At 38.0% G+C, this 20,157-nt stretch overlaps 1 protein-coding gene across 1 annotated transcript in view; it reads left to right on the forward strand.

Annotated features, from left to right (window-relative positions):
* Positions 1-20,157, forward strand: part of il16 (interleukin 16) — a 113,946-nt gene that overhangs the window by 86,869 nt on the left and 6,920 nt on the right. Inside the window, exons 18-22 of the mRNA XM_072381322.1 lie at positions 6,191-6,411; positions 9,641-9,778; positions 10,839-10,988; positions 15,602-15,695; positions 18,685-19,847. Of these exons, the coding sequence (XP_072237423.1) occupies positions 6,191-6,411; positions 9,641-9,778; positions 10,839-10,988; positions 15,602-15,695; positions 18,685-19,847 (1,766 nt within the window). The remainder of the gene's footprint in view (positions 1-6,190; positions 6,412-9,640; positions 9,779-10,838; positions 10,989-15,601; positions 15,696-18,684; positions 19,848-20,157) is intronic.

Genomic DNA, 20,157 nt, shown 5'->3' on the forward strand with positions numbered 1-20,157 from the left:
AGACCTACTCACTGCCTTAATCATACCCTTGACCTTGTGCTGACTTATAGCATTGAGAGTGAACAGTTAACAGTGTTCCCTCAAAATCCTGTCTTTTTGGATAAATTTTGAGTTTACTTGAATAGACTATACGGCTTCTGAGAAGAATTTTACATATAGAAGGTGTCTGTCAGAGAATGCTGTAACCAGATTTAAAGAGTTGATTTCATCATCCTTTTCTTCACTGCCATGTGCAGATATGACAGAGGACGGCTACCTAAACTTTACTCCAGTAGAACTTGATTCTCTTGTTGACAGCACTATAGTTTCAATGCGTACAACCCTGGACAATGTTGCCCCTCTGAAAAGGAAGGTAATCAGCCAGAAGAGCTTGGCTCCTTGGTATAATTCACAGCTGCTTTAAAGCAGACTGAAGAAAGCTGGAGAGACAGTGGCGTTCCTCTAATTTAGAAGAGTCTCAATTAGTCTGGAAAGATAGTTTAATAACATATAAGAAAGCACTTCGTAAAGCTAGAACTGCTTATTATTCATCATTGATAGAAGAGAATAAGAATAATCCCAGGTTTCTTTTCAGCACTGTTGCCAGGCTGACAAAGAGTCCGAGCTCTGTTGAGCCATGTATTCCTTTAACTCTCAGCAGTGATGATTTCATGAGATTCTTTATCAATAAAATTGTTTCCATCAGAGAGAAGATTAATGGAATCCTTCCCACTATTATCACTGATGTATCATCAAGTAGAGCAGCTTTAGAAGTATCTTTAGAACCTGGTTTGTATTTAGACAGCTTCTGCCCAGTTGATCTCTCTGAGCTAACAACAGCAATAGTCTCTTCTAAACCATCAACTTGTATGTTAGACCCAATCCCAACCAGATTGTTCAAGGAGGTTTTCCCCTTAATCAATACTTCCATATTGGATTTGATCAATCGGTCTTTGTTGACAGGATATGTACCTCAGACTTTTAAGGTTGCTGCAATTAAACCTTTACTTAAAAAACCTACTCTTGATTCAGAAGTGTTGGCTAATTATCGACCTATATCCAATCTCCCTTTTTTGTCTAAAGTTCTTGGAAAAATAGTTGCAGCTCAACTTTTACATAGAAATAATCTGTTTGAAGAGTTTCAGTCAGGATTCAGAGTGCATCATAGCACAGAAACAGCACTGGTGAAAGTTACCAATGATCTCCTCTTAGCCTCTGATAGCGGACTTGTTTCTGTGCTTGTCCTGTTGGATCTCAGTGCTGCATTTGATACGATCGATCGCAGCATTCTGTTACAGAGACTTGAACATGTTATTGGGATTAAAGGAACTGCATTAGGCTGGTTTAAGTCATATTTATCTGATAGATTTCAGTTTGTTCTTGTAAATGAAGAATCTTCCTCACACACCAGAATAAGTCATGAAGTTCTGCAGGGTTCTGTGCTTGGACCGATTCTTTTTACTTTATACATGCTTCCATTAGGTAACATTATTAGACAGCATAGCATACATTTCCATTGTTATGCTGATGATACTCAGCTGTACTTATCTATGAAACCAGATTAAACCAGTAGGTTGGTCAGACTACAAGCCTGTCTTAAAGACATAAAGACCTGGATGACTCAGAACTGTCTGCTTCTAAATTCAGACAAAACTGAAGTTGTTCTCTTTGGACCTGAGCGCTTCAGGGAGAAATTGTCTAGTTATATAGTTACTCTAGATGGTATTTCCTTGGCTTCTTGTTCTACAGTGAGGAACCTTGGAGTTATTTTTGAACAGAATTAAAAATTTGACACACATATAAAACTGGTTTCTAGGAATGCCTTCTTTCACCTTCATAATGTATATAATTGATATATATATATATATTATATTGATATAATTGATAAAATCAGGAACTAAGTAAGTCATGGAGTTCCACAGGATTATTTGCTTGGACCGATTCTTTTCTCTTTATACATGCTTCCATTAGGTAACATTATTAGACAGCATGGCATAAATTCTCATTGCTATGCTGATGATACTCAGCTGTACTTTTCTGTGAAACCAAATGAAATCAAGTTGGTCAGACTGAAAGCATGTCTTAACGATATGGATGACTCAGAACTTTGTTTCTAAATTCAGACGAAACTGAAGTCATTGCCTTTGGACCAGAGTGCTTCAGGGAAAAACTATCTAGCTATACAATTACTCTAGATCGTTATTATTTTTAACCAAAATTTATCATTTGCCGCACATATAAAAACAGATTTGTAGGACTGCGTTCTTTAACCTACATAATATTGCCAAAATCAGGAACATCCTGTCTCCGAGTGATGCAGAAAAACTAGTTCATGCATTTGTTACTTCAAGATTGGACTACTGTAATTCCTTATTATTGGGCTGCCCCACAGATTCTCTGAATAGTTCTGATGAGATCCAACAGGCTTTAGCTTCTCTTCATTGGCCCCCTGTTAAATTCAGAATAAAATTTAAAATTCCTCTCCTCACAAAAAGCTCTTAATGACAAAGCTCCAACATATCTAATAGATCTCATTGTTACATATTTTCCCAACAGAGCTCTTTGCTCTCAAACTGTAGGTTTGTGGTTCATAAAATTTCTAAATGTAGTGTCACGTTGGGTGGTGTAGCATGATGAAGATGTATTACTGAAGTAAAACTTTGGTTATTTCAAAGTACAACAAAATGCACGGCTGAACTGGAATATAAAAACCTAAACTTTAATAAATTAAAAAAAAAAAAAAAAAAAAAAAAACTGTCAAGACCAAACCTGATGTGACATGATTTCAGTGACAGTGAGGATCTGGCATGAGCATACCTGGAAACCAAATACTGAGGAGGGTGATTGGTCATGGAGTGCAGCTGAGAGTAAATGCACAGATGATGTGAGTGAACCTGATGGCAGGGCAAGAGAAACTAAGGAAAATATGGCAAAAACTAAAGACTAAACAGGGACAAACCATAACAATGTGAAATTGAAAGACCAAATGACAAACACCAACACAAAGTGGCACAAATTGTGAAGTACAAAGGAAATTATACACGATTTTACTTATTTTTAACAAAAATTCCAATAAAATGTTTGCATTTGCACTTTATTAGCAAGGACGGCTTCCTTCTCAGGTCTAATTTGCTGTGCATTTACTCTGAGAAGCTTTTGAAAGTTGCACAGATAGCAAATTGACGTGACCATCCTGAGGTATCCCACTGACATGCTAGACCCAACAAGAGAGAACAAATGCCACCTTAGCCTCCAAAGTAGGAAAAGCAGAGAGTCGCAGATTGAATTGTAGCTCACACAGAGTCCAAACAGGTTTACAACTAGCAGGATCCCCTGAGTAGCGTTTGGGTGGCACCATTTGTAGTTCTGTGAGGATCTGAATAGCTGGAGGATTGGATGGTGGGGGTGTAGCTGCCAATCTTAGCTCAGAAAGTTGTGTTAACTCATGTTATGTGGTGGACACAAGATTGCTCCACTTGAACCTTCCAGTCTGCCTTACCGACTGAGGTCGGTTGGCCAGATTTTACTGTGGCAGTTGAGTATGATGGACTATGAAGGCCAGTGACACAGAAGTAAAGGGTAATGGATTTAATAGAAGTGAAGAGATGAGCTCAGATACCATTGAGCAGGATCCAACCGTGGTCAGCAGGAGTAACAATAACTTGGTGAGATGGATAATATCCAAGCAGAGTTTAAACCGAGAGTTGGATTAGTCAGAATTCAAACCAGGTAGGAGTTGAAGGTAGAGAACTCATACGTGGTTGTGAAAGAAGGGGAACCAGGTGGATTATTCAAAAGCTTCCAGGGAATAGGTCGTAATGATGCAACAGGGGTTGGAGAGGAAGGAAGCCAAAGGTGAGCAGGCACCAAGGCTCGTGGGACAGGGAATTTGTCCAAACAGTGATCAGGTTACTGGGCAGATCTGTGGATCCTGGCTTGCATGAATGAGAACAGGTTATGACAGGGGAGATATAGAGGAAGACATGGGGCTCTAAATCCTATATCCTTCAGAAGAACAGAAAGTAAGGTGAGGCAGATGCACAGATCCAAACAATAGCTGTCAGAGAACTCACAATACTACGGGAGTGAAGCAGAACAAGATCAGGACCAGGATCCAAACAGGATTGATCCACTGAACAACCAAGGGTAAACAGGCAACAGAATTAAAAAAATAAATAAAATAAAAACCTCCAGAGATCCAAGAAAGGTAATAGTTGAGGGATTCCAGGTTTCCATGAACTCACAGACAAGGGGAATCCAGAAGAAGGGGTCAGTGTCAGGTCCAGAACAGGAACGATAAACTGAAGCCAGGAATCAGGTACAGCACGCTGGAGAGTTGTTAACTGAGGTCAGAATAGCAGAAAATCTGGCAATGAACTGGGCCGGTAGATCTGCTTAAGAATGGAGAGGAACAGGTGAGACTGATAAGGCCATTAGTGACTGATGCAGAGAGCAGGAGATGAGCAGAGTGAGAGGAGAGAAATGACCAAAACAAAAAGATAGACTGGTGATTGTAACAATTAGGTGGAGCATAAACCAAACGTAGCTCTTCCCAGAAGACAGCTCTGGCCTTCTATGTTAAAGGCCCTGTCTTATGGAACTCTTTGTAAACTGAAGTCAGACATGCCAAGTCTATAGTTAGCGTCACATCCTTCCTTAAAACTTTCCTCTTTTTGATGTCTTTAATGTCTGATTTTTTTATAGTTTTCACAGATTTTGATATTGTCTTCTTCTGAACATCTGTCTAACTAGACTTAACTGATATTCTCTTGCAAAATGATGATGTAGAGAAACTAGTTCATGCATTTGTTACTTCAAGACTGGACTACTGTAATTCTTTATTATTGGGCTGTCCCACATATTCTCTGAAAAGCCTCCAGCTGATCCAAAATGCTGCAGCCAGAGTTCTGATGAGAACTAACAGGAGAGATCATGTTTCTCCAGTTTTAGCTTCTCTTCATTGGCTCCCTGTTAAATTCAGAATAGAATTTAAGATTCTTCTCCTCACATATAAAGCTCTTAATGACCGAGCTCCATCATATCTTAAAGATCTTATTGTAAGATATTTTCCTAACAGAGCACTTTGCTCCCAAACTGCAGGTTTACTTGTTGTTCCCAGAGTTTCTAAAAGTAGAATGGGAGGTAGAGACTTCAGTTATCAGGCCCCTCTCTTGTGGAATAAGCTGCCAGTAAATGTCCGGGAAGCAGACACCCTTTCCACTTTTAAGATTAGGCTTAAAACTTTCCTTTTTGATAAAGCTTATAGTTAGGGATGGCTCAGGTAATCCTGAAACATCCAATAGTTAAGCTGCTATAGGCTTAGACTGCTGGGGGGCCTCATCTGTCACACCTTTCCTCACTTTGCTCTCTTTTTCCCCCTGTTTAATTTCACAATTGGTTTTATGTACATGTGACATTATTGTGGTTATTAACGTATACCTGTTCCAACAGGTATCCTTTGAATGGTGTTATGGTGTTTTTCCCCCCTCTTTTCCCTCTTTTCTGTCTTCTCAAACCCCAGCTGGTCGAGGCGGATGGCCACCCTTCCTGAGTCTGGTTCTGCCAGAGGTTTCTTCCTGTTAAAAGGGAGTCGTTCCTTTCCACAGTCCCTCAGGCTCAGGACGGGAGATTGGACTGCAGACAAGTTTCAGTGCAATCTGTTGGTTTCCTTTGCTAGGATATTATTTTTTGAATTGGCTCTATATGAATGAATTGGATAATGATTACAATGAATCGAATTCCAATTGGCTTGAATTGGACTATATTATTTAAGTGCCTTGAGATGACAATTGTTGTAATCTGGCACTATATAAATAAAATTGAACTGAATTGAATTGAATTGAAAATATGTTGAAACATTGTTAAAACACGTTCTATACAAATAATACTGTTTTTTACCTTGCATATGGCCGCTTACACCAAAATTGATATCACAATAGCTGGAGCACCAGGTTCTCTGGTATTATTACATTTCAGTTTTGACACAAATGTAAAAAAAGGACAAAAACACTGCAAAATGGCATGAATTATATGTAAAGCTTACTGAGGTGCACAGAGTATTTCCAATTAAAATGGACTGACAAATGAGAACCTAATATGTGCTTTAAAGTGTTCATGGGATTAGAAAGGTACATATTTTCACAATCATTCTTTATTGCATTTAATAATGTCTTTAATTATAATTATCTTTGAATTATTTTTCTTGTTAAAGGGATATGTGGAGTGAAGTCTTGTTCTCATAGCCGGCAGAGATGTGAATGGTGTCTGGAGAGGAATTTCAGTCAATTGACTGTTCAGCGAACACAGAAGACCATGATCCGCTCCTGGAGTGACAACACCAACAGCCACCAGCACAAGTTTCTCACCATCCACAAGCACCACATCACACAACATAAGCCACCACCTTGTGTTCACAGCTTTGACAAACCCAAGGTAACCAGTCCTGTCACCTGTTGCATGGACAGGGAATCAAACATAATGAACAGTTTTTGGGAATAGTGTATAAAATAGAACTAAAAACTGCTGTTTGGAGCACTACAAATAAAATAGTCTTAAAGTAAAATTAAAAGTCTCACTTTGTGTCATTTTTAACTTTATGTCGATTATTTGTTGTTTGTTTAGTTTCTCCTATATTAAAGGAGACTCTAAACAACCACTCCACAAGTGTATGGACCAACACAGGAGAAACAGCACCTCAGGTCTTAAGGAGAAAGGATGTTCTTTTAAGGACAGTAATGTCCTCATTCTGGACAGAGAAGATGGATGGTTCCATAGTGGAGTTAAAGAAGCATATATGCTCAACTGGAAAAATATCTTTGAACAGAAGAGCTGATGCAAGAAATTATCTTCCAGCACCTACAATGCAGCACTGACTCTCCTTTCAAGAGGTTTTCTATCCATTTGCACACTCAAAGAACTCATTAGATGAATTCAATTTAATTATGGGTATTTTTTCCATCCAATAAATATATGTAGGGTGAACTCAAACTAAATTTAGTTAAGTTAGTCCTACCAGATTTGAATGAACAAGTTTAAAAAGAAATAACTGCACATACTAAATGTAAATTATGTATGTTAGTTAAACACAAAATTATGTAATTTAAGAGAACAAATTTATTGACTTTGCCTTCTTGATTTATGTCCAACCAACTCAAATTAAATTAATTAATTTAATTAATTTAATTTAAATTGATTAGTAACTGGTGACCAAATTATGTCTATAATGGCAATAAATACACTTGTTTGATAAATTAGTTTTATTTATACATCTGTTTAGTCTCTGAACAAGACCTATAAGATACTTTTATTTAGAAAAACAAACAAACCTTATCAAAGTAACATTAATAAAATTCAGTATGCCAACATATACAGTGCATCTGGAAAGTATTCACAGCACTCTACTTTTTCCATAATATCATATTTTACAGCCTTATTCCCAAATAGATTAAATTAATATTTTACCTCATAATTCTATACACAATAATGACAGTGAAATTATTATTTTTTTAAATTCTTGCAAAAGTATTCACAGCGTTTGTCATGTATGGTAGAGTAGCCAGACGGAAGCCACTCCTCAGTACAGGACACATGACAGCCTACCTGGAGTTTGGCAAAAGGCACCTGAAAGACTCTTAGACCATGAGAAATAACATTCTCTGGTCTGATGAAACATAGATTACACTCTTTGGCCAAGAGGAAACCAGTCTGGAGGAAACCAGGCACTGGTCATCACCTGGCTGATACCATCCCTAGAGTGAAGTATGGTGGTGGCAGCATCATGCTGTGCTGTGTGCTATGTTTGCTATGTGCTGTGGGCGGCTGTAGCTCAGGAGGAAGAGCAGTCGCACACCAATCGGAAGGTCGGTGGTTCGACTCTGGCTTCCCCAGGATACATGTCGAAGCGTCCTTGGGCAAGACACTGAACCCCACGTTGCTCCCCCAGTGTATCATTGGGGGTATGAATGTGTGTGAATGCTTAGAAAGCACGTAGTTATCCCCTAAGACGTGCTGTATGAATGTGTGTGAGTGGGGTGAATGCGGCATGTAGTGAAGCGCTTTGAGTGGTCAGCTAGACTAGAAAAGCGCTATACAAGTACAAGTCCATTTACCATTTATGTTTATGCAGCAGGAACTGGGAGAGACTTTAGAACTTTAACGCCTTCAGTAGCAACCTTTACATCCTCTGGCTCCCAAATCACATCTCTTCGGATAGTGTAAATACCCATCCCATCTTGAGATGTCATCCTTCGTGAAAGAGGCCTGAAAAACAACACAAACACAATACTTGTATTAAGGAATAGAATTTCTTCTACAAATGTCCGTTTTCATTTCTTAATTTATATTTCATGAAGTAGTATATAGTATAGTGACCATTATGTGACCATGACCAAAATCTGATCACCTCCCATGCCAGGTTTCAACTTTATCTTTAGGTATTCCAGAGGTGTTCTCAAAAATTAGACATACGTTTGACAGAATTATTACAATCTCTCATCTGATTATATGATACTTTGGTATAGTATAGGCTGGATGGTGTTTGGTGCCTACGCTGTTTGAAGCTGGGAAATAAAGTTTGATAAACTGGTAAAAGCCTGGTGAAAGAATAGCTGGTAAAGCTATTCTTTCACCAGGCTTTTCAGAATACACTCCCTCCTTGTATCGATGTCATCACAGTAATGCAAGAGTGACAGAGACATTTATCCAAATGTAGGTATGATCACCATGACATTCTTGATCCTTTGCCCCATAAAAATAAAGAAAACCAGGTTATTTGTTCATATTTAAAGGAGGAGGAATGTAATTTTTTACTTTTACCTTTATGCTTTTTATTACAGTAAAAATAAGTCTCTATCCTAGATGCAGTTCACATATGAATAAAAAGTAATCTATTTTTCTTATTGCTAAATTTATCTGACAAATGTTGCATAGCCTGCAGGCTAGTTCATGCTGCTGTGCTGCTCTGCTGCCTCCCTGTGATCTGTTCACACTCTACATACTACATATCAAATGCACCCCTCCAAGCTGGGCAGTCTATTTAAGATGCAAAGTTCTCTGCGTTATGCTTTCTGCAGCCACCACTGCTGCCCTTCAACACCACCCCAGCAAGCGGGAGGCAGAAGTGGGGGCATTTCACTCATTACTCCAAATTCTAGGTTGGGAACCTAGACCCCAAACTTACTTAAAGCATATACTTTTTTTGTTTGATTTTTTGTTAATGAATCAAAGACTGTTTACTAGGAAAACATTTTACTTTACACCCATGAAATGTAGACTATATTTACGTTCTAAATCTATGTCAAATTAATCAAATCCAAATGTGTCACCTTTAGGACGGGCTTGAATCAGTTTTTTGAGTCCACGTTGGATCTTGTAACCAAAATGTGCTTGTTAAACAACTCACAGGTGACTTAAATGATCCACAAATTGTTCAGGTGGTTCAGTGACACACGTGACCTTCAGGACCTGCCAATTGGGAACGGCCTTTCAACTACTTATAAGCCGAATTTTCCCACCAACTAATTTAGAACTAAAGAGGCCTTTTGGATGAGAGGTGAAACGTCTTGTCTCAGCACCAAGAAGAAGTAGTAATATGAGTGAGAAACTACACCACGTGTGAGAATGTTGATGTATAGCTCTTTTGATAAGGTTTTCTGTCTTGTAGTCTGTTACAGAGTTATGGTCTGAAAACAGACGGTCAGTGCTTATGTATCCAGATGAAGATTATAATGTCCCCTACAACTCTGCTGCTGCAAAGCTGTCCATTCAGCAGGCCCTGAATCTGGTCCACAGTGGCAACAAGGTATCACATCCATCCATCTTTTCTCCCTTTCATGTTTCCTTCTGATTATACATTCAAACTAACATCTTTCCTTCTTTCTCTTCCTTTCTCTCTAAGTGGTGTTAGTGTGGTAGAGCCTAATGTTTGGTTTATGATTGCCATTTTCCCTCTTGTTACCAATGGCATGCACTAAAATGTATGTTACAGTCGTAGCTTAACTCTTGTTTTTTGTAACCTGCCATGCAATGTGCAAGCAGCGTATTTGGAAAAACTAGAATAGCTGCAAGGAAGAGTGTGTCGGCTCATTTTATATCTCTACTATTGGCCTCCTCGACTCTTTTCTCTGTCCCCCTGCTTGTGACTCTCAAATTGTTCACATTATCTGCCTCTAAATAATGAAAGATGGAGTCACACATCATATTTAGCTGGTTTAAAATGACTCTCAGGCATCTCTTTTTGTGTAATGCCTCTCACCTTGCCTCTTCTCTCTCGTTATGGCTGTCTTCAACTCCTCTGCTCATATTGTTGATTGAAGGGACTAAGATGCAAATAGAAGAGTCAAGCAAAGGAATCAAGTGTCATCAGATTAAAAAATTAGATAAGGGGAGAAAAATGGTTAATCTATATAAAACCCAAAAAAGTACAACTATTGTAAATGTCACAATAACTACTTAAAAATTAAGCAAAGAAGACTGTGTAGTTTGAGAGTTTATCAACCTCAGTGAGATGGACTGAAGATTCAGTTTTACTATCTTTAAACTCTTTGAGAATTTGTAAATTTACCTCTCCACTTTCTAAACATCTTAAAGTTGTATGTCTTCTCGGGGTCCACTCAGTAATATGTGATAAATAACAAGTCAGTCAGCCTTCATTCTGAAATACATGGTGTGAAAAGCAAATGGACAGGTTTAGGAAAACTTCATCCTAAGCTGTGTACCAGATAGCAATGCTGAAGAAAAATTTTTTTGTGATATAGATCTCAGAGGGAGACAGTACAATAATTAACATATAATTTGTGATCTTACTGTTTGTAAGATCACAGACAACTTAATTAAAGATTTTTGTTTACATGTATGTGTAGCCCACCTGCAGAGTACATGCTGGTCCTCGCCAACACTGCTGGCCTCAGGATGTGGCTAGTGAGGAGGGTAATGGTGACTCCAGTGGCTCAAGTAGAGAATCCCCAGTTAGAGATGAGGGACTGGACGTGTCATCCCACACTGACTGCCAGGTATCCCCCCCCCCCCCCCCCCCCCCGTAATACTGTTTTATACCGAACACATTGGTTTGCAGTACTTAAACCAGGGCCAACTTCAGCGAGGACTATAGCCTCTGTATATGGGGTGTATAATCATTAGACACCTTTGCCATAATAAAAAAGTTTTTTTTTCTCAGAAGACACAAGGGAAAAGGGAGAAAGAGAATGAAGAGGAGACCAGACAATAGCAAATGCCTGACTGTCTTTGACTTGTTTGAGAGTTCAGAAAAAATACTTGACACGGGAGGAAGAGCAAGGTACCTGAAACGAGAGGGAAGTTAATATTTCAAAATAAAACAGGAAATGACGAGACAAGACATGAATCAAAACCCAAAGACGGGACAGTTTTAAGCCTGATCTTAACGGTAGAGAGGGTATCTGCTTTCTGAACCCAAACTGGCAGCTGGTTCCACAGAGAGGGGCCTGATAACTAATAATTATAATTTTAGAAACTCTGGGAACAACAAGTAAACCTGCAGCCTGAGAGCAAAGTGCTCTGTTGGGGAAATATCCAACTTTAAGATACGATGGAGCTCGGTCATTAAGAGCTTTATATGTGAGGAGAAGAATCTTAAATTCTATTCTGAATTTAACAGGGAGCCAATTAAGAGAAGCTAAAACTGGAGAAACATGATCTCTCCTGTTAGTTCTCATCAGAACTCTGGCTGCAGCATTTTGGATCAGCTGGAGGCTTCTCAGAGATTGTCCAATCCAGAAGTGACGAATACATGGAGCAGTTTCTCTGCATCACTCTGAGAAAGGATGTTCTTAAATTTGACAATATTGCGAACATGAAAGACGGCAACCCTAGATCTGTCTTTTATATATGTCAAAGGCAGATCCTGGTCAAAAACAACTCCTCACTGGTTCCTCACTGTAGTACTATAAGCCAAGGAAATGTCATACAGAGTAACTACACAGTCAGTTTCATCCTGAAGTGCTAAGGTCTAAAGACAAGAACTTCAGTTTTGTCTAAATGTAGAAGCAGAAAATTTATCCAGCTCTTTATGTCTTTAAGACAGGCTTATAGTCGGACCAACCTATTGGTTTCATCTGGGTTCATAGATAAGTACAGCTGAGTATCATCAGCATAACAATGGAAATTTATGCCATGCTGTCTAATAATGTTACCTAATGGAAGCATGTACAAAGTAAAAAGAATCGGTCCAAGCACAGAACCCTGAGGAACTCCATGACTTACTCCAATGTGTGAGGAAGATTCTTAATTTACAAGAACAAACTGGAATCTTTCACATAAATATGATTTAAACCAGTCTAATGCAGTTCCTTTAATCCCAATAACATGTTCAAGTCTCTGTAACAGAATGCTGTGATCGATCGTATCAAATGCAGCACTGAGATCCAACAGGACAAGTACAGAAACAAGTCCGCTATCAGAGGCTAAGAGGAGATCATTGGTAACTTTCACCAGTGCTGTTTCTGTGCTATGATGCACTCTGAATCCTGACTGAAACTCTTCAAACAGATTATTTCTATGTAAATGATCACAAAGTTGAACTGCAACTATTTTTTCAAGAACTTTAGACAAAAAGGTAGATTGGATATAGGTCAATAATTAGCCAACACTTCTGAATCAAGAGTAGGTTTTTTAAGTAAAGGTTTAATTACAGCAACCTTAAAGGTCTGCGGTACATATCCTGTCAACAAAGACCGATTGATCAAATCCAATATGGAAGTATTGATTAAGGGGAAAACCTCCTTGAACAGTCTGGTTGGGATTGGGTCTAAAATACAAGTTGATGGTTTAGAAGAGACTATTGCTGTTGTTAGCTCAGAGAGATCAACCGGGCAGAAGCTGTCTAAATACAAACCAGGTTCTAAAGATACTTCTAAAGCTGCTCTACTTGATGATACATCAGTGATAATAGTGGGAAGGATTCCATTAATCTTCTCTCTGATAGAAACAATTTTATTGATGAAGAATCTCATGAAATCATCACTGCTGAGAGTTAAAGGAATACATGGCTCAACAGAGCTCGGACTCTTTGTCAGCCTGGCTACAGTGCTGAAAAGAAACCTGGGATTGTTCTTATTCTCTTCTATCAATGATGAATAATAAGCAGTTCTAGCTTTACAAAGTGCTTTCTTATACGTTATTAAACTATCTTTCCAGACTAATTGAGACTCTTCTAAATTAGAGGAACGCCACTGTCTCTCCAGCTTTCTTGCAGTCTGCTTTAAAGCAGCTGTGAATTATACCAAGGAGCCAACCTCTTCTGACTGATTACCTTCCTTTTCAGAGGGGCAACATTGTCCAGTGTTGTACGCATTGAAGCTATAGTGCTGTCAACAAGAGAGTCAAGTTCTACTGGAGTAAAATTTAGGTAGCCGTCCTCTGTCATATCTGCACATGGCAGTGAAGAAAAGGATGATGAAATCAACTCTTTAAATCTGGTTACAGCATTCTCTGACAGACACCTTCTATATGTAGAATTCTTCTCAGAAGCCGTATAGTCTATTCAAGTAAACTCAAAATTTATCCAAAAAATGGTCAGATAAGACAGGATTTTGAGGGAACACTGTTAACTGTTCACTCTCAATGCCATAAGTCAGCACAAGGTCAAGGGTATGATTAAGGCAGTGAGTAGGTCTGTGAACACTTTGAGAAAATCCAATAGAGTCTAATATAGAATTAAAGTTAATATTTAGGCTGTCATTTTCAACATCTACATGAATATTAAAGTCACCCACTACAATGCCTTTATCTGTACTCAGCACTAACTGGGATAAAAACTCTGAGAATTCAGACAGAAACTCAGAATAAGGGCCAGGTGGACGATACACAACAACAAACACAAGAGCTTTTTGTGATTTCCACTTTGGGTGGGAAAAACTGAGAATCAGAGATTCAAAAGTGCCCAATGGTAGCTAGGATAGGCTGATCCTAAATTAAATTAAGTAGGTATCGAAAATGGATGGATCGACTGATGTAGTGATTTCACACATATGCCACAATCAAATACTTGAAAATCTGTAAATCAGGAAAAAAACAACTGCATTACAAAAGATGGGTTTTTTGAAGACTTTTTTGTTGTCTTTTGTGGTTGGTATGTCTTTGTTTATCACATTTGTCAGATTGCAATTGCAAAACATTATGGAAAACCATCAGGGTGTCATTCAGACAAAACACTTTCAGATAATGTCCAATTATGGTCTCAATGTGACTACATCTTCAGAAAACTACCACTCAGTTTTGTCTGTTTATGTATCATTAATCTTCTCCACATGCAGATTGCCATATGAGCTAGGTCACAAACAAACTTAACCCTGTAATAGAGTGTAAGAATATGAATTGAATGCATTTATATAAAAGTACAGTATGCGGTTGTGTATAAGATCCAGCTTTACCTAGAAAGACTGTATTACCTATACTTAAGTCTGGTGTCCATATAAGGAAGGTGACTGTGTGTATGAGAAAGAAGAAGCTGTCAGCTTTATTTGCATCACAGTATTTTTAACTTCCACTGAGTTCCTTTTACACATATTAGAAAAGATGGCAGAGCTGTTGCACTGTCTCTCTTACTGCATTGGTGCTGTTTGTACTAATGTACTAATCTTCTACTTATTTTGAAAAGAGCAGCATGTAACTAAATCTTCACTTCTCCCATACCTGCAGCTCTTCAGCAACACATACAAAGCCTTGTTAAAGGTCAAAAGGGTACTTTTAAAAAATGTATGTGAAGGCATATGACTTACACTGTTCTGATACTGATGGCATGCTTTGAGCTTTGCCTTTTTTATATTGTAGCACAGTTACAGAAAAAAAAAGTGTTCCATTGTGACACTTTTATTTGTGGTGCTATTTTTATATTAAAGATAAAGGCTTGATTAAGAGTAAAAAAGTACTGCTGGATAGTGTAGTGGTATGATTGCCACCTTCTGTGTGGGAGAGCTGCGTTCATATCCCCAGCATGAAAGGTACTAATTCCAGTAGGGGTCCTTAGGCAAGACCCCCTTACCCTATCTGTAAGTTGCTTTGGATAAAAGCGTCTGCTAAATGCATAAACATAAACATCCATTAAGACAACTTATTAATATTTGCAACTGCCAACTGAATGGTTTGTAAAGAGCAACCAATAATTTAGACTCATGTATGGCTGTTAGCATATCTTTTGATCATTAGTAAATTGTATGTTATTATTAATGAAGGCTTGTGTTACAGTTTATATTAATTTATTTAACCCTAACCCTTCATAGAAAGTAAGATGAAACCAAAATAAATTGATTGCTGCATGTAATACTATAGCAATAGATATGATTCTGGCTTCAAGCAGTATGTGTGTGCATGTGCAGTGCAGTAGCATGAGATAGTTTTTAAAGTGGCTGGTGATGCTTCCTGTGCTTCATATGCATATTTTGCTTCTATCATACCTTTGTGAGCCTGAGTATGTACCAGTTTGCAGTGCATTTTGGGCTAGATCATGGGCCTGTTACTACTGTGACTCAGAAGTAGTTAACACTACTGCAGATGAATATCTGAAAAGAAGCAATGTACACGATTGCACTTCTCTGTGGTAGCTGCAAGAGAGTTTTTTGTGATACAACACTTCCTGTTTGTGAGGCAGGAAGGAGAACGAATAAGAGAACAGTCAGAGGGGAGAAAAGACAATTTCACACATCGAGAAGCTATAGTGTGGACCAACAACCAACAGCACGCAGGTAGGAGACAAGGGCTATGACATTCCATTTCAGCATCAACAAGCAACTTTTGAACTAGCTTTTCCAACAATGTGACAGCAAACTGAACATGGTGCTGTGGTTCTTAACATGTCCGTGGAAAGTAACTGAGACTATATTTCCTGTTTGAAGCAGGATTTTTTTCTATTTCTGTCATCACCTATTTTATCTTTCTATGTCACAGACATGTTATATGAGAGTTTTTAGTTTTGTGGGCATAGAAAAAAATCTTCAAGTTGTTTAACAACTGTTTAATTTCCTCAAGATTCAACTAAACACTGTAGTATGCAGTCTGGAGAGCCGACTGACTCTGCATCAGTAAAAAAGTCAATCTTGGTATTGTAATGGAGTCCAAATGCAGCAGTGATGGTAATCAGTGGGTGTTGCTGCAAAAGTTGTTTTGGATCATTTACAACATAAATATTGAGGTTAAAATTTTGTATGATTTATTTATTTGAAATTCCTTTTGAAATTGATCCTTTCTGGACAACTGTGGCAGAACAAATTTAGCATTGTCAAATTTAGTGATAATTTTGTTATTCGTTAGCTTTGAAATTGTAATAATTTTATAATTGTGTTTTATTGTGAGACTGCTGTTTTGCTCACTATTGCAGCAACACATTCTGGAAAATGTCTGCAGTTTTATGCGTCAAATAACAGCAGGGTTTTTCTGTTCAAACCAGAGTACAATGTTTGTTTAACTTGTGTGTGTCTAAAAATAACCATAAAAAAGGTTTCATAATGCTGTAGTAACCATAAGTGGATATTCAGTAAGACTGGATATACTTACTTAATCTTTGCCAACTTATTTCTGACTTGTCAAATATCTGAAACAATATTTTAACACATTGTTTCAGAAAGTATGCACTGATAAAAATATTCCAGCATACTTTGTATACAGCAACTAATCTGCAACAAATTGTACAAGATGAATTACTCATGAACACGTCTCTATGTCTACGTCTCAATATTCCGTCAACGCATTAACTCCCGCCCCCTCAGAACAGGAAGTCCCATGTTTCGCTTTTTGGACTTAGTACTCTGACCTTTTTCACTCAAACTTTGATCGGAAGACAAAGCCTTGCAAGTAAAGCCTTTCAATATCATGCCTTGCAAGTAAAAATCATTGTGAATGATTTATATATCATCGGAATGTAACCATAAATGAATAGTTTAATCACGGTTGCACCCTGAACAGACCTATTTGCACATATCCTGCAAACACCATAGCCCCACCTACCGAGAACAGGAAGTGATATTTTCTAGATTTTGACTTACAGCTTCTGAACAGTTTATTCCTCACACTTGAAAGTTTGTCAGAAAATGTGTAACCCTTTTATGATGCTACTTTAATAAAATTGTGCTTTTTCATCAAACATTTCCATGACGATTCTTAATACTTTACAATATAACAGGAAGCCCTCATATCTGACAGATACAACATCCAGTATTCAGTAAACTTTGCATAAATGATCAAATCCATGACCTGAACACAAAACCATGAAAATATTGTTTGGGTGTGGCAAAATAACTCTACTGTCCACTAAGACTATTGAAGGACTCAGTACAGTATAACCTCTCAAGACCAACAAAACAGCCTTTTGAAGCCTATTGCTAAATCAGACAGGAAGTTGGCCATTTTGTATTTGCATTTTGGCCCTTTTTTAGGCTGCACATTTTAACAGATTCCTCCCACACATTTTATCATGTCACCCTGAAATGTGGTTGGTGTAAGTGTAAATGACAGTCCCGCCGAACAGGTGTAAAACTTTTACAACAATATATCATTCTTTTATTGCACGCTCTCTGGAAACAGCGGTGCTATGTTTTAACACTTTAATGCACTGTCCAAAGGCACTCAATTCAGTCTTGGTCACAACATAGTTTAACAATGGGAAACATCCCTGTTTCTACACTTATTATTCTAATCATTTCCTGTTAAATGTCAGTCTTTGGCCATGAAAAAAGGAAGTTGTTTTTATTCAGTACTTAATTGTACTTTAATACTTTTCATTATCAATAACTGTCCCAATGTGGACACGTTTTCATTTCGAAGTTCAGCTTGATCCTCTTTGTAATTATCAAGCTTTGCTCATCTCTTAACTTCAGCCATGAAAATGTAAGAGCTAAAGTTTCAAATTAGTTAGAAATTTATTATAGAAACGTTTGTGAAATAGATTAAATTAATCTTTGACATAATGAAACTCCTGGACTTCTTCAACTTTAATACAAGTAGAGGCAACATGGTGGAATTTTAAGAATTAGAGTTCAAATAATATATCCTCAAACCGAAAATGAGAAATTACTTTGAATTAATGCATTTAGTTAATTCAATTATTTGGTTCAAAGTGCGTTTAGGTAATATCTAGGGCCCTATAAAATCTGTTTTATTTTTTCCCAATTTTCTGTTTTTTCCATTTGAATTTTTGGGATTCCGGTTTTTTACCTTTTACTCTTATTTTACTACCAAAAACAGTGTTTTTAATGTAAATGACTAAAATGTACACAAATCAAATAGAAAAAAACAAGCTGCAAGTAATGAAACTTTAGCTGATTTGTCATGAAACAACAACCAAACATTTTAAACTTCTTAAAATTTAACTTAAACAAGTTAATTAAACTGTAGGACTAGTTAGTCCTTGTGAATTAGTACCTTTGTCAAAAGAGTTCTGGCAAAATTTGCAGAACAACAGTTCACCGGTCACATAAAAGTAATTTGGGTATTGCTCGGCTCTGTATTGAGGGGTTAGTGCCAAGTTTCATAGTTTTTTCGACGACAAAGACAGAGCCGTGAGCAGCCGATGGGGTATGTTATGCCACCCAGATTTGCTTCCATCCATGCAGTTTTCTCCAGACATACATTCCTCTTCCACACGAAAACAGCTTTTCAGTCAAATTATGTCAAATTCTGCAATATTATGAAAATGTTTGAATTGTATAGTCACTTCTCTCTTCTGTATTGTTTGAACAGGGGATTCCTCAACTGTACTCAGCTCAAAATCAAAGAAAGGAGCTTTGAGAAAACAGGCTTGTATTGTTCAACTTTCTCAAAACCAGCTTCAAGATCCTTGGGTTTGCCATCCAAGCAGTTTGCCTGAAGTGCTGCCTGAGATCCATCACCATAATCACCACGCTAGAGACAGCACACAGCCTCTCAACATCCACAGTAACCCTGCCACTATGGGTGATGAAGACAACATTCTTAATCTCAGTGCCACAGCCACAGATCCTACATGCACCATTACTACTGAAAACACAGCTCAGAATCCTTCAGAATCAAAGACCCCCCCCCCAGTGGCACCCAAGCCTGTTTGGTTTCGACAGAGTCTAAGAAAAATACAAGATGATCAGGACCAGATTAAGCTACCTAAATCAGAGCAAAAGATTGCTGCAGGTTTCAGCAGGAGCTTTGGGAGCAGATCTGCCTCAGCTGCAGCCAACATGTCAATCAAACAAAAGATTCACTCTTTTGAGACTTTTTCTTGTCCAGAGTCTCAAGAGACAGGCAGTAACAAGAGGTCTACTGCACCTCCCACTTCCCATTCTGTGCTGGAGAAGGATTTCAGCAGTCTCTGTCCCTCCTATCCAGACTCACATGGAGATCATAAGAAGAACAAACAGGAATTGCCCAAAGAGTTGCACTTAGATAAGTCAACAACACAGGGAAACAACAAAGCTATGCTTGCTGCATCCTCTGATATTACTTCAGCAACTTTTGAAAGTTGTCATAAAACAGTAGACAAGTCCTCTGAAAATGAACTTCCTTCCATTCAGTCTTCTACTGATCTCCTATCCCCTAACACCATCCATGCAGATCTCGACTCCATGATAAATGATTCTAATATGGCTCAAGTCCAGGATGAGAGGGAAGTCTTACTATCCCAACAGAAATCTGAGCTAGAAAAGGTGGATATCAGCAGTTCCACAATCAGCAGTTCCACAAAGTCCACCTTACTTTCTATAACATCAATGAGGCCCAGACAAAATGAGGTAGAGAATAGTTCAGAACAGAATAGAGGACAGAGCACTGGAAAGCAACAAAGAATAGATCCAATTGTTGCTCCACCAACTGAGAGTCAGTTCCTGAGAACCCAGGAGGGAGACTTTGGGAAAATCATTGCCTTCAGTAACCAGGTAATCCATCACACTATAAGAAACCAGGGTAATGTACTCTATTTGATGGGACAAAAGCTAGATGTATACAAACTTACAGGTTGGTCCTCACATCTATGCAAATACAAAGAAGGAACACCCTGTCTGCTTTTGTTTAGACACTTGACTTTAAACATTATGTTGAATTACTCATTATTTTATTTTTGGTTACTTTTTAGAATTAAATAGACTGGACTTTTTAGTCATTATAGGTGCTAGAAAGTTTACAATGTGCTGATCTATTCCAAGTAACTGTAATTTACTTCTACATGAAACCGTTCAGTATTCATTA

Source organism: Leuresthes tenuis, unplaced genomic scaffold, assembly GCF_036924035.1.
Source record: "Leuresthes tenuis unplaced genomic scaffold, fLeuTen1.0.hap1 SCAF_2, whole genome shotgun sequence".
NCBI lineage: Eukaryota > Metazoa > Chordata > Actinopteri > Atheriniformes > Atherinopsidae > Leuresthes > Leuresthes tenuis.